General features: G+C 39.5%; 1 protein-coding gene across 1 annotated transcript in view; it reads right to left on the bottom strand.

The window, feature by feature from the left end:
• Positions 1 to 13774, bottom strand: part of LOC131031533 (uncharacterized) — a 70291-nt gene extending 56517 nt beyond the window's left edge. The window contains exons 1-6 of the mRNA XM_059213131.1: positions 13721 to 13774; positions 11938 to 12024; positions 11465 to 11574; positions 2941 to 2991; positions 2613 to 2784; positions 2161 to 2478 (exon numbers count right to left, since the gene is read on the bottom strand). Of these exons, the coding sequence (XP_059069114.1) occupies positions 2269 to 2478; positions 2613 to 2784; positions 2941 to 2991; positions 11465 to 11550 (519 nt within the window). The 5' untranslated portion in view covers positions 11551 to 11574; positions 11938 to 12024; positions 13721 to 13774 and the 3' untranslated portion in view covers positions 2161 to 2268. The remainder of the gene's footprint in view (positions 1 to 2160; positions 2479 to 2612; positions 2785 to 2940; positions 2992 to 11464; positions 11575 to 11937; positions 12025 to 13720) is intronic.
• Positions 13775 to 14212: the final 438 nt, after the last annotated feature.

Here is a 14212-nt window from a genome sequence, read left to right as displayed (position 1 = left end):
ATCGTCAGCTTGTGGGTAGTCTCATCTACTTGACTCATACACGCCCTGATATTTCATTTGCAGTTGGCATGGTTTCCCGCTTCATGCAGGAACCACATGAGCTTCATTGGAAAGCCGCCAAACGCATCCTTCATTACATCCAGGGTACACATTACTATGGGATTCACTATGCAGCAGGCACAGGACTTCGCTTGGTTGGTTACACAAACTCCAATTGGGCTGGCGATCTTGATGATCGTAAGTCTACTTCTAGTTATAGTTTTCACCTTGGTTCGGGCCCCATTTGTTGGCAGAGCAAGAAGCAACATGCTATTGCTCTCTCTTCGACTGAGGCTGAGTATTGAGGCGCTGTTAACACAGCGACTGAGACCATTTGGCTCCAGCAGATTCTCACAGAGTTTGGATTCACCACTCCACGGCTGACAGTTCTACATTGCGACAATCAGAGTGCTATTGCGATCTCGAAGAACCCGGTCCAACACCAGCGGACCAAACACATCGAGATTCATATGCACTATATCCGAGAGCTCATCCAGGAGCAGGTCATTGATTTGCAGTATTGTCCTACAACAGAGTAGGCTGCTGACATATTCACCAAACCTTTCACCGAGAGTAAGTTCCAACAGTTGCGAGCTCTCTTGGGGGTGCAGGATGTGTCATTAGGGGGGGTCAGCTGACTTCTCCTTCCTCTCTTATGGGGGGGACTTTTTCCTCTTTGAGGTTTTGTCCTTCTTCTTTGAGAGTCTTTTGTACTTTCATCTCTCTTTTGGGGGGGAGTTTTTTCCCACTGGGTTTTCTCCCTTTCTCCGTTTGTGAGAGATTGCATTGCATAGTTTTGCTTGCATTTGCATATTGTACATGAGTACCTATCATGGCCTCGTAGCCGGGACCCATCTTGCATTGTTGACTTGAGTCTTCATTCCCCTAAGTTGCACTTAAGGGGGGGTGTTGGTGTAAATAAATATTCATTTTGAATATTATTACACTTTACTTAAGTTAACTTAGGATAATGCATCTCTTCGTAGTTTGGATTTGAGACACTTAGGGAAGTGTGCACATAGGGATAGAGCTTGTAGGAGAAATTCCACCTTTTGTGGTCTTATTTTGCTATTACACTCCACATTTGGTGGGTCATCCACCTCTTGTGGAATATTATATTATTTCTCCTACCTACCCCTAGTATTTCTTACCTACCCTTGTTTCTCATTGAGCCACATGTCATAATTGTGTGCTCATACATCCATATGGCCTTGCCTATATAAGGAGGCCTATATTCATTGTATTGGTTAATCCAGTTGATCATTTTGCATATTGATGAGAATACAGTTTTATTCTTGTCATTCTATTGTCTCTCTTTTTATGCTTTTCATTGTGCCCTTGATCTTGGCAAAATCCTACACTTAGTGTAGGCAAGTAAATGGGCAAGGTACTCAGCTATGATATTTTCTTGCAAGTTGTCAATGAGTTTTCAGTTTATGGTTATTTAAATTTTCAAAACTGCGTTGTGTATTAAAATGTCCATGGATAGGTACTCAAACTATTGTCTATGATATTAGGAAGAAAAAGGTTGGGTTGCTATTTTCATATCTCTTGCACTTTAGAAAGGTATAGATATAGAGGTACATTCTTTGCCAAAGACGTGAAGGCTGTTTTGGGTGGAATAGTCTCCCATTCCACCTCAGGATTATTGGGCTTATGAATAAACTTCATCTTCTGTGTGTACTGGTTTGCTTGAGCAGGAGTTTGGAAAAGTGTGATGATGTGCACCATAAAGTTTAGATGAGGCTCCAACTTATCTGCATACGGCACACTTTTGGGGATTAATAATTAGGCTCCTATTATGTCAGATTCAGTACAGGTGTTGGATGATCAATGATGCAGCCTCAGCTCCAACTGATGACAATATCAGCCAAAATATTGCTGCTCTCCCTTGCTATATGATTTGGAATCTGAAAGTTATTGAGCATTGAGGATATCAGTATTGCTGGTGGTGATATATGTCTTACAAATTCTCACATCTATTAAACTTTTGTGTACCTGTTAAATGGTATAGACTTGAATTTGGTATTAAATTATCATTCCATGACCAAAAGAAAAACTAAATAAAGACATCCATTAAATCTAACTCTGCAGAGTTATAAGGTCACCAAAGTTCCTAACCTGTAAAGCTGTGTCATAGGTACTTGAGTTGCCACTCATTCTTACAAGTTTTAATGGCACATCTTTATCACTGTCCTTATTAAACTCTGACAACAGGGGCAGCATTGCCTACATTACTAGTGTATGCTCCAACCAAATTCCTTTATAAATGAACGGACTTCCCACAACCACAATAACAAAATCTGTCAAATTAAAACCAAGTTGTTTACGCAAATCTTCTTTCTTCTGTGTAGCCATGAAATGTTCCAGCTCCCATGTTTCAATGGGAGAGCCAGGAATAACGACAAAGTTTCCAGAATCAAGAGCAGAGTAAATCATCTGCACATCAAAGATAGAAATGAAAATCAGAAAACATCACCCCAAACATCCATCCCAAAGTTAATTTGCTTAACTTATAATTTCAACTATTTTCACCAAACCAAATTCAGTGGTAGAGAGGCCTGTCAAGCTACCGGCTTGGTATAATCATCAAATACAACCACATCAGCACGACGAAAGGTTTCCTTCCAATCATTCAGTATTTCCATCTGTTGACTAGATGCATACTCCTTAAGGTGTATACCGAGTTCATTCTCATAAATGGCCCATATCAGAGGCACTGCATTAAAAGGTTCCAGCCTAAGACTGTAAATAGAAACTAAAGTTATTTTCTTTGAAAATATATAAAATTAATTACTTCCCACTACAAGGTATGGTGAAAGAATATTTTTTTTGCAAAGATTATCATCAGGTAAAAGAGAAAGAAGTTATCTAGAGTAGATGCTAGATAAGGACTCCCACCTACTAACAAAAATTTTAGCGTCAAGACTGTTCACGAACACACCATCAAAACTGCATCAGAAAAAAATAAAACAATGTTTATCAGGCGACTTAATGATTTTAGAAATTATAAGAACTTTTTCACTCCTCCATGATGACCTGGAATTAATAAACATGAAAATACAGAAAGTTATACTAACAAAGAAAGATAATTGTTATTATTCTATGTCTGACATTTAAAACGCCAGAATAACTTGAGAACACGATAAACTTGCTTGTTTTCTTACTTTGTGACCTGGTATAGTAGGTCTAATGCTATGCAATATAGAGCCCCTAGAAGTGGCGACAAACAATTTTGTGTCAAACTAACTAGAAACCTTTTTCAGATACAACTATGCTGTTCAAAACGCAATGACAAAAGAAGTGCACAAAAATCACACCTTTGCTTGACTTTGACATGATTCTCAAATTTTTCAATGGAAGAGCTTGTTAGGTCAAGAAAACAAGATTCCCTGGCCTTTCAAAGAGAGTAAAGATGATGGAAGACAATTTTGCAAAGTATTAACAAATAAGTATTAAGATATTAAGAGAAATCATTTTATATGTACTAAGGGCATGGTGCCTGTTGACGTGTATTTTATACACAATCATACACAGAATAAAATACCAATAGGTATCTTATCCTCTCTTGAGAAAATAGTCTCTAACTGCTGAAGATCTGCAAAAAGGATCAGTTAGATGGACTCCAAGGTTCTTTTAGTGGGGTCTCCACGTGTGGACAAGCTTTTTTAGTGGTATGATGTGATTTGCTGTTTCCTCCAAGGCGTCTTACGGATTCCAAAGGCTCGAAGATTCTACTAAACTAAAAGAGCTTTCAAAAAAAAATAGCAAAAGGATAGGGTTTTAAGAGGTCTAATCTAGCCTAACCCTATGAATGACTTAGCATGGACGAGATTTGGCAAGACTCAACCAACTTCAATTTTGCCATAAGATAACAACTTAATTGAAATTAGTGCGATCTTCTAAGGTAATAATGATATTCAATGCATCAAAGACCAAGGACACTACTACGAAGGTACATATCCTGGATACGAAAATGCTTGAAGGTTAAGGACTCAAAATGTTCTCCAGTCGACCACGCAAGGCGTTCCTACAATCAGCAAGAAGCTAGTGGTTTGGATTGCGAATCCTACCAAATATCAAATCCCACACTTAGTCTTTCAAATTAACAAACTACTTTGATTGAGTGTGATTCAAGTACATCCAACAACCATGAAGATAACTTAAGAAATTTGCAACAAAACACCATAACTTCAATATTTTATTGATTTCCAAGTCATCATATACAACAATTGCTTGAATTTCTCTCTTCAAGACTCAATCTTGCTACTAAATAAAAATCGCTTCTAACACTAATCTCTCTATTTCACTCTTATCTGACTATTCGACTATATTCTATTTGAAATGAAAAATGGGGGTATAAATAGCATCCCCAGTTACAATGAAAGGTCCAGATTGAAAGTAAATCAACGGACAAGATCATGACACCTAAACCCTAATTAGGGTTTGTTACAAATGACCTCCTTTTTACTGAACAATATTAAATACATAGCCAAATATTAAATTTGGCACAAAAATCTAGGAGGTATCAACCAATGAGAAATAAGATGTCATGTCATCTCTAACAACCTTTCATCTAGAATCTTATTCCCTTTCCAATTCTCTTTCTTAGCATATGCAATGAATTTTGTCACAATTCCTTCGATTTCTGTGATTGGAATCTCGGGAAGATTCTTGATACTCTCTTCTAAGTGGATGACCTGATCGAATGCATCTAGAAGAGCTGCGTCCCAAGTAGGTTCAAGTTCCTTTGTTCTATCAATCAGGAGCATGGTGGCATACATCTGATCATACTGCTCATCTGTAACATCTGCGTCCTTGCGAAAGATGATCTTGATTCTATCCTCAAATTCTTGTATATCCACATCTGTCTCGACCTCGATCCTTCTGCCAAGAATGGTACGAAGTACCTCAAATACTCTGTCCTGGATCGGATTGATCACCTCCTCAACTTGACCACATCTAACACTAATGTCCTCGAAGAGAACACTCTTTATATGGAGTAAGGTTGACCACTGAAACAAACTGTGAGAATCACCTTCCAAGATCCTCTCCTGCGCTAAAATTCTTCTGGATGTATGTCTTATTACTTTCAAGACAGGGATGACAACGTCCTTGGTATGGGCAAATGCAGCTACTGTTGCCATCAATCTGTGGATTATCTCAAGAACTTGGATAGCCTGATGAATGATCTTCGACATCCTTGTAACAAACTCTATGGCCACTGTATAAGATCTATCCATCCAACTACATGTACGCTGGACCAGGTTCCTGAATCTTTCTGCTTCATTGATCGATTGAAGGGGCAATGCCTGCACTGGTGATCTAACTGGATCCTGACGTCCCAAAGGTTCATTGATGTGACTGAAGTATGTCCTCCATGCACCGACCTCTCTCTCAAGCTTTCTATTCTTTTCCACTTCTTCTCTAAGCTTGTCCTTTAATGCCTCAAATGTGTCGGTAGCATCATCCATTGTCTGCTCTGCAGTGGATGGTCCTAACTCAATAGTTTGTATATGATAGTCTTCTGCTAGGATCTCACCTTCATATTTATCTGCTGCCGGTGTAGCTATCTGCAGTTTTCTAGATCCAGTCTCATCTCGAATCATCTTGGACATCTTTGTAGCCTTCTTCTTCTCTGTTATCACATGTGAACGTCCAACAAGGCTCTCTAAATCAATTGCATTGTCCTCGTCCTCAATTACGATCACCTTGGTTAATCTTTCCTTCAACCAATCTGGAATATTTGATCTTGTCTCTTGAACTTGAATTTCTTTATGTACTATTTCTTCTTGTCTGGGAGGAGATGTTACTTCATTATCATTATCTAAATCATAGTCTTGAAGAGATCCATCTGACGAAACATGCTGTGCCTGTCCTTTCTCCTGCCTGTCATTCTGTACCATCGACTCCATGGACTCTTCCACTCGAACTGTTCTATCCTCTGGTCTGGAAGAAGTACCCGGCGTTTGATCTTTGTTGGCACCTTGCTTTTTCTTGGAAGACTCTTTCTTCTCTGATCTTTCCTTTCTCTTCGAACCTCTCGAATGGAGATTGCCCTCACTGGCACATCGAAGGTTACCTTCACCTGAATTCCTAGGATTAGGATTGCCTTCACTAACACTTGCTCCACCTTCGGCTGGCTTTTCTTCCAAAGTAAAAGACATAGCTATGCCTTGCTCTCTCAACTTCTGATGCTGAACGTCTACCCATCTGCGAGTACAAGACAAGACTGGTGCCATCAAATCATCTAAATCCACGGCCTCGGGCTCATTCCAATTCAAACTTATTGTTTTGCTTTCTCTATCATATGAAGATTGGATGTGCCTGCCGTTGTCCTCAGCTTGGTCGGCCACTCTGTAAATCCTACATTTCCTGATGAAATCCAAAGGCAATCTAGAATGTATCTTACGTTTCACTTCAAGATCATCTAGGAGGTTTATCATAAAATCTTCAATTTGGTGCTCATGTCTAAATCTTCTACCGACCGTCTCCTCTAAATGTCCATATGGATCAAAGCTCTCTCTCCAAGCAAAAGATGAAAAAGAATACAAGGCTAACTCCTTCTCTGCGTCATCCAAGGCTAAGACATTAGGACATACCTCAACTGAATTACCCAAAATAATAGGTACCTGGACTCCATTCTGATGTTTGTGTCTGAATGCCTTCACATATGCTGCCAACTGCCTTGTTACTTCAAGTAACACAATTCTGTCTGTCGGGTACCTCGGCAACATGTATGGAGGTAAAGGACATCCATGCACTCTAATGTAAGTGAACTTGGGAAACTGAATGAACCAAGCACCGTACCTCTTGATGAACTCCTGGGCATCCTGAGATAATCTGTTGTGAATCCCTCCTTGCAACGTCCTTGTGATGTTCATCGTGAAAGTATCATTGACTAACTTGTAGTTTTTCCCTGGCGGATGATGCAAGTAAGTATAGGATTCACAAACTCTGACCTCGCCGGGTCCTCTTCCAATCACTCCTCTATGAGGTAGTCCTGCGTACTCAACGCTCCTGATTAAGGCATAGATGACGTATGAACTCATGTGGAAGGACTTAGTAGCCCTGAGTCTCCTCAACTGTACGTCTAAGCAATGGCTAATTATCCTAGCCCAATGTATTGTACCCTTTCCTTGAACAATCACCTGGATGAAGTAAAACATCCATTTCTCAAAATAGAAGGCATGAGGTGCTCCTGTGACTCTGTTGAGCATGGTAATCAAATCTCTGTATTCCTCCTGGAAATCAATCCTGTGCGGTGTGTTCGGTACTTTGCTCAGACGGGGACGACTCTTAAGTAGCCAGTTCTTGTTAATTATGCTTAGGCAAGCATCTGGATCATCATCGTACATTGATCTGGCTCCTTCAATGCTCTTGTATATCATGTCCCTGTGCTCTGGAAGATGGAAAGCTTCACTTATGGCTTCCTCTGAAAGGTACGCCAAAGTGTTTCCCTCGTTGGACACAATTGTCCTGGACTGTGGATTGTAGTGACGGGCACACTCGATCATCAACTCGTGGCACTGAATAGCTGGAGGAAAACCGGCCGCCTTAATGATGCCACTCTCTATTATTCTCCGGGCGACAGGTGATGGCTTGCCGATGTAAGGGACCTCTTGAAACTTCTTCGTGCTAAAGTTCCCCAAGCTTGTATCTCCAATGTTGCTCCACTTCGACACGATCTTGGTCTCCACTTCTTCGGTCTTCTGATCTTCTTTCATGAGAGCCGAGCGGCTGGTGGATGCTCCCGCCTTTGGGGTCGCCATACCTACACAACATTTCATTATAAGAACTCGATTTTGCAATAAATAACGTTGATTAGAGAGATAAAGTTTTTAGGAAACCTTATGATAAGTCTTTAGAGTTATCATTTCCTAAACAACGATTGAGCTAAGAGATTCAAAATTCAAAATTTCAAAATTTGAAATACGACGATGAATGAATAAAGCAATAATAATTAAATCGCCATACCTCGATAGAGAGCTAACTCTAGAATGCAAAAACAAAATTCGCCTAGGCAAAAATTGAGGTATAAAATAATCTTCAATGTGGTCTCCTCAAAATCGACTTCGCCACCTCTGGAGAGAATGTGATCTTCAAGTATCGCCTTAGACGTGGTCTTAAATGATCTTCAAATTTGTCCTTGACAAATCGCTCAAACAAATCCTCCAAGTCTTTAGCAAATTCGCCTTAATGTATCCTCAAGCTCGCATTTGGTGTGGTCTTCAAATTCGCACCACCCTTGATGTATAAAGCGCCACCCTTTGGATGAATGAAATTCGCACCACCTTTGAACACACTTCGCACTATATTCGCCTCTTCTCAATTCGCATGAAGAAAGGTAAAAATGATTATGTGAAAATGAAATCTCTCACCCTTCATATATAGCGCGCTCATCCTTTCACCCCTTAGGCCGACTTGCTTAATAAAACCATTTTTTAAATGATTTGCAATAAAATAACAAGGCCGACTTGCTTAATTGGGCGCTTCAAATCGATTTTTATATTAATTAAATAATTAATTATTAATGCCTTGCGTTTTTTTTTTAAATGAGAATTTCGATTTTTAATAAAGGCAAAAAATAATTAATAAAAGATAACGCCATATTAAATGCTAAATAAAAATGGATTTTCAATTTTTTAATCGATTTAGCATTTAAGGAAATTTAAATTTGTTTATTTGGCGCCAAAAATTGGAAAAAGGAAGGGACGTACCTCATCGCTCTGGTCCCTTGGAGAGGGACAGGAGCGATCCATGAGTTTGGTCTTGGTTTTGCATTTCTTACGTCCAACTCCTTCATCTTCACGTTGAAAATCGATCATCATGATGAATCCTTCGAATTTGATCATCTTGCATGCGTACTTAAATGCCTTTTGAGTGTTCATTGCCCTTGTCCCTTGGAGAGGGACAGGAGCGATCTCCAAATTTCCACGTTCAATATGCATCTTTGCTCCTCGATCTTTCATTGTTAGCGAATAACATCTATGCTCATTCCTTTTGCGCTTATTCCATTTGTCTTCATTATGTGTTTGGACGTATTAAAGGGATCATCGCCCTTGTCCCTTGGAGAGGGACAGGAGCGATCCACGTTTTTTCCTTGACCTTGGCAACTTCCAACTTCGATCCTCGTTGTGATGCCCTTCAAACGTCGTCCCTTGCCTTGCTTATCCTCGCCTAGCTTTGATCTTGAAGGAATACGCGTGCTTTTGATAAGATCGCTCTGGTCCTTGTCCAAAGGACAGGAGCGATGTGAGGCTTTTACATTGTTTGGCGATGTTTGGACGTTGAAAACCCTTGCGAATTATCTTCATACGATGCCTTGGACCTTGCATAACCTTGTGAATCTTTAACTTAGCACGCACTTGGAACAAAACGAGGAATCCAAAGCAAATCGCCCTGGTCCCTTGGAGAGGGACAGGAGCGATATGGTCCATATGTTCATTTTGGTGATTACTTTACGTTTGAAATCTTCATGCATCACCTTTCTATCTATCCATGGACCCTCTAAGACGTTGCGAACCCTTGATCTTACGTAAATCTTGCATAAAATGGCCAATATATCCAACATCGCCCAGGTCCCTTCCTGAGGGACAGGAGCGATTTAGGTCTTAGAATGTGAATTTCATCATTGTGACGACCTTTTAATGTTTGTGCTTGCTAAAGACGTCTTGAAGTGTCCCTCGCCACCTTGTCTTGACTTGTATCGACCTTGAACTTGCATAGGAAGTAACATCACCATTGTATCGCCTTGGTCCCTTGGAGAGGGACAGGAGCGATCCTTCCCTTGTGGCCTTCATCTCACTTTGCCAGGTTCCAAGTCTATATTCAACGGATTCGTCTTTCTTCACTCCATTCGTTCATGCCTTGACATTGTTTGTAACTTTGCAAGAAAATCAATTATATCAAAAATCGCTCTGGTCCCTTCCTGAGGGACAGGAGCGAACTAGGCATTTAGCACTGTTATGGACGTCCCAAAAATCTTCAATTTATATTCAATGCGTCCATCTCATGTTTTCCCTTGTTTTTGAACGTAAACTTGCCTTGACATTTGCCTGGATTCTGTCTAATGAAGGAAATCGCTTTGGTCCCTGGGAGAGGGACGAGAGCTACAAGGTACCTCGCCCTGGTCCCTTGGAGAGGGACAGGAGCGATTTGGTCAATATAGGTCATTCTCCTTCGTTTTTGCATCTCAAATTATATTCATTTGGCAAAGCATCTTCCTTCGGACCCTTTCAAATTGTTGAGTCATCGAAATCTTGCAAGGACAAGGCGAAATTTGATTTGTAGCTCCGGTCCTTCACTGAGGGACAGGAGCGATTTTCCTCCTGGAGGCATTTCTGTGCTCATGAAAATCTTCAATTTATATTCAATGGAAAGATCTCGTCGTTCCCCATCACTTCGAACTTGAAATTTGTCTGGACTCTGCAGGGATGATGAAATATTTGAAAATGAGCTCCCGTCCTTCACTGAGGGACAGGAGCGATTTTGCTCCTACAGGCCAAAATAACATGATTTTTCACATTTTAACACTTCACGAGGTGAAAACAAATCAATTCCAATGCCCAGGATCAAAAATCAAAAAAGTCAAAATTTGGTCAAAATATTCAATCGGACAAAAATTCACATTCACTTTCAATACTTAGACAAATTTAAGCTCTGCGTCAACATTCCAATTGAAAATTAGACCATTTTGGCGAATTCATTGCATTCAAAATTTGCATCCTAGAAAGGAAGCTCGAAAGCTCTCAAAAAACGACTGGATTTTGGCCTGAAAAGACAGTAATTAAAACCCTAAGGCTTGACCCTAAATCCAAACAACTAACAAACTAACAAAACCCTAAAAACGAAAGCAAAAAACGAGCGAAAAACAAGCAAAAAGAGGGGGTCCCCATTTGCAATGGGGCGATGTGTGAAATGGTCACAACAGTGCCATGGAAAGCACTTCGAAGAGACTTGAGAACAGATTACAAGTGTAAGAACTGCCAAACTATCACTATCAGAATCATAGATGGAAATTTAATTTGTATGGGGTTTCTGTAAGATTATTAGCCTTGAAGCATTGCAGTTTCTACCTCTTTCAAAATGTTCATTTGTTTACAAAAATCTACATACTATTCTAGTTATTTAAAATGAGAAGGTAGAAGAGAACTAAGGAACAAATATCAAATGGTACATATATAGTGTCCACATGAACAAATATAGATATTAGATGAATTTCTCTATATAAAAAATCAACTGTGTGCTATGCCAGTTTGGAAAACCAATGGCCAAATTCCAAGGGAAGGCTGAGAACAAGATTATATATAACCTTTTCAAAAAAAAAATTATGAAAATGTTTTTTGTTTCCTATCCCAATAATAGGGTTTCATCAGAAGATCAAAAGAAACTTAAAAATATTAAAGATTCCTTTTCAGCTTACCTTAACCAGTCTACTTTGAGTTCTTGTTCTGAACCACCTTGCAGGATATTAACAGACGTTCTCAAATTCTCCCAGACAGCATGCATTGGCCCATCTTCAAGTGAAAATAACTACAAATGAAATTTGTTTAATAATTTAGTACTGTAATTGTTCTCATTGCCTCTGGATGAGGAGAGCTTCAAATCAGTATAGGTTTTCTGTTTTCATTTCACCAAAGAAGACCCCTCTTATGCTCATTGTTTCCAAAAGCAGCAAAACCATGTCTTATTAACTGTTATGTTGTTTCTAAAAACAGCAAAACCATTTCTTATCAACTATCATGTTGTTTCTAGACATGAGAAATTGATCTGTATATGCGAATGGCTGCATTATTTTTTATTTCTTAGACCAGGATTAATGCTACCTTTGCTCTACAGTTACTTTTTGTTCTTTCAATTAAAGAAGTGAATCGATATCTCTTAGTGCAACCATACCTCTAGGTCATATCCAAGAGCTTGTAGACTGGTTTCAACAGTAAACAAAAAAAGAAGGCCAGGGCTTCTTGAAAGATCAGAGCATACCTGACAAGCAAACATATAAGTTAGTCAAGGCAAGAAACCATTCTGCTATGTGATAAGTAATAAAACCAAACTAATTTCTAAGATATTTATGTTAGTACTACAAAATTGAAAGAAAGATATAATAATGTTCAAAGATAACCAATATAAATAAATTTAACTCCAAAGTACAGTAAGTTCCAAAAGCTAATCATGAGTGCTGAAAGGAACACCAACAGCTAAAATTAAAGTATATAGAACTCAACTGGAAATCAATTAAAAAAAACATAATGAAAAGAGGGTGATATGAAACAGGTCAACATGACATAAGCCATTATCTATATAAGCCATGTTGTAAGAGATAGTTCTGCAAATGAGAACGTCCCTCAACAAAAAAAACTACCAACGGATCCAAGAAGAGGGAGCCCGAACAAGAAGGCTCTGATCTACATCAGAGACAGAAGCAGAAGAAGGGCCACCATCCTTGTCAAGCATCATAAAGAGCCAGTGCATGGTCTAGTGAAGTTACAGGAGAATGAATTGGCTGAGAGAGACTGACTGAACAAATTATCCTAGGACAAGGACAGGTGCTACTACTGGTTGATCTCCAGACATCCAATGCTGAAATAGGGCACCATGTCTCCCAAAAGGTCGTACCTGTTTAAAGCACATGATAGGCAGAGAGAAGTAGACATGACAGGAAGAGTTGTCCCGGTATACTTGGCAAAGAAAATTGGATTGCCTTGAGTGTCTCTCACGGAATGAGTACAAGGACAATCATTTTCTCGTTATGAGAAGGCTTGAAGCAAAAATAAATCTACAGAAACCTTCTAATAGCTCTGTTCAGCAAACGAAGCAGGTTTGGTCTAGTTTCACAGTGAAGAAATAATTATCCAGTTCCAGTGGGGTTATTGGTTCCATTTACATGGAACTGCCATGTGACAACAATACACCAGAAACCTGCTGCATTTCATCACTCACCGATGACATCTGTACCAGCAAACATAGCTTGCAGCATTGTCCTCAATCAGCATTTAAATTTCATTAAAGTCCAGTCCGAAGTCCTCAATATAGATCAATTTTTTGGGCCTTTGAAAATTGCCTGACAGTTTTGTGGGTAAGTAGGTCCCTTTGGTTGTGTAGTCAGATGCCATGTAGACAAATCACTGTGAGTTAAGTTGAGGTATCCAATCCCACTGCAGTAACTTCCTTGTGGAATGTCGGCATGGGCTATTAGGCTAATGCTACTCGACTTTGCCAACTCATGCTTTTTGGGCTTCATTCGGTCTATTTTAGGGACCTGAAAATTAAAGATCATCCTTTCTATTTTAAGATCAAATGCTTGTGTTTTTTGTTTTTGGTCTAATTATAAATGCCACAACAATCTAACAATGGCAATACGTCAAATTGACAGAAGTGGTGACTAGTTACAACTGTAGTCCATACAACTCTGGCCTAGAGCTAGCCAGCAACCTCGATTTAGCATTATATTTGTTTGATCCATGTTGATCTTCCCCAAATCTAATATTAGATTTTCTTACTTATTGCATCAATAGCATTATCTTGTTTTATCTAATTTCTACAGTTTGAACTTTTTGCTCGTTAGAACAATAACGCTATCAATCGCGTGTAATTTATGCAATGTATGGTAGTTCTCCAAACAAATTGCTTACCATAAACAAGCCAAAACGGAAAGTACTTATGAGCTCAATATACTTACAATTGCAAGACGAGGATGCTTGATTGGATGGACATGGGGCTCTCCGTGCCTGTTTTATAGATTTCTGCCACCTCCCAAATTCTTTAAGGCATGAACTTGATGTTATCTCCAAAATAAGCAGGATTTGCCAGAGCAGACAAATTCACATTGTTGGCATTTTCCAGAGATTGAGAAAAGTCAACCTCAACCTCATGACTATAACCTGGGCGAGAAGATTCAATTGGTCCCATAAATGTCGTCAGAGTGTCTTGCAGCAGAGACTGGGTCAAGAAGCACATAATCACAATACAAATCAGAACGCTACAAAGCCACGAACTACCACTCTTTCTGCCAGACCCATGAAGCCCGCCCCCCTTAACAACACCACTGACTTTTTGCGCTTCTTGGTGGAGGTCCAATCCATTCGAGTGAAAGCGCTTGATGGGATACCCATTTCCATTTTCTCTCATAGAAATCCCCACATCTCTACTCCAAATAACATCATTATTTTCT

Source organism: Cryptomeria japonica, chromosome 10 (genome assembly GCF_030272615.1).
Source record: "Cryptomeria japonica chromosome 10, Sugi_1.0, whole genome shotgun sequence".
NCBI lineage: Eukaryota > Viridiplantae > Streptophyta > Pinopsida > Cupressales > Cupressaceae > Cryptomeria > Cryptomeria japonica.
The sequence above is the reverse complement of the archived record's forward strand: the minus strand, read 5'-3'. Positions and strand labels throughout refer to the sequence as shown.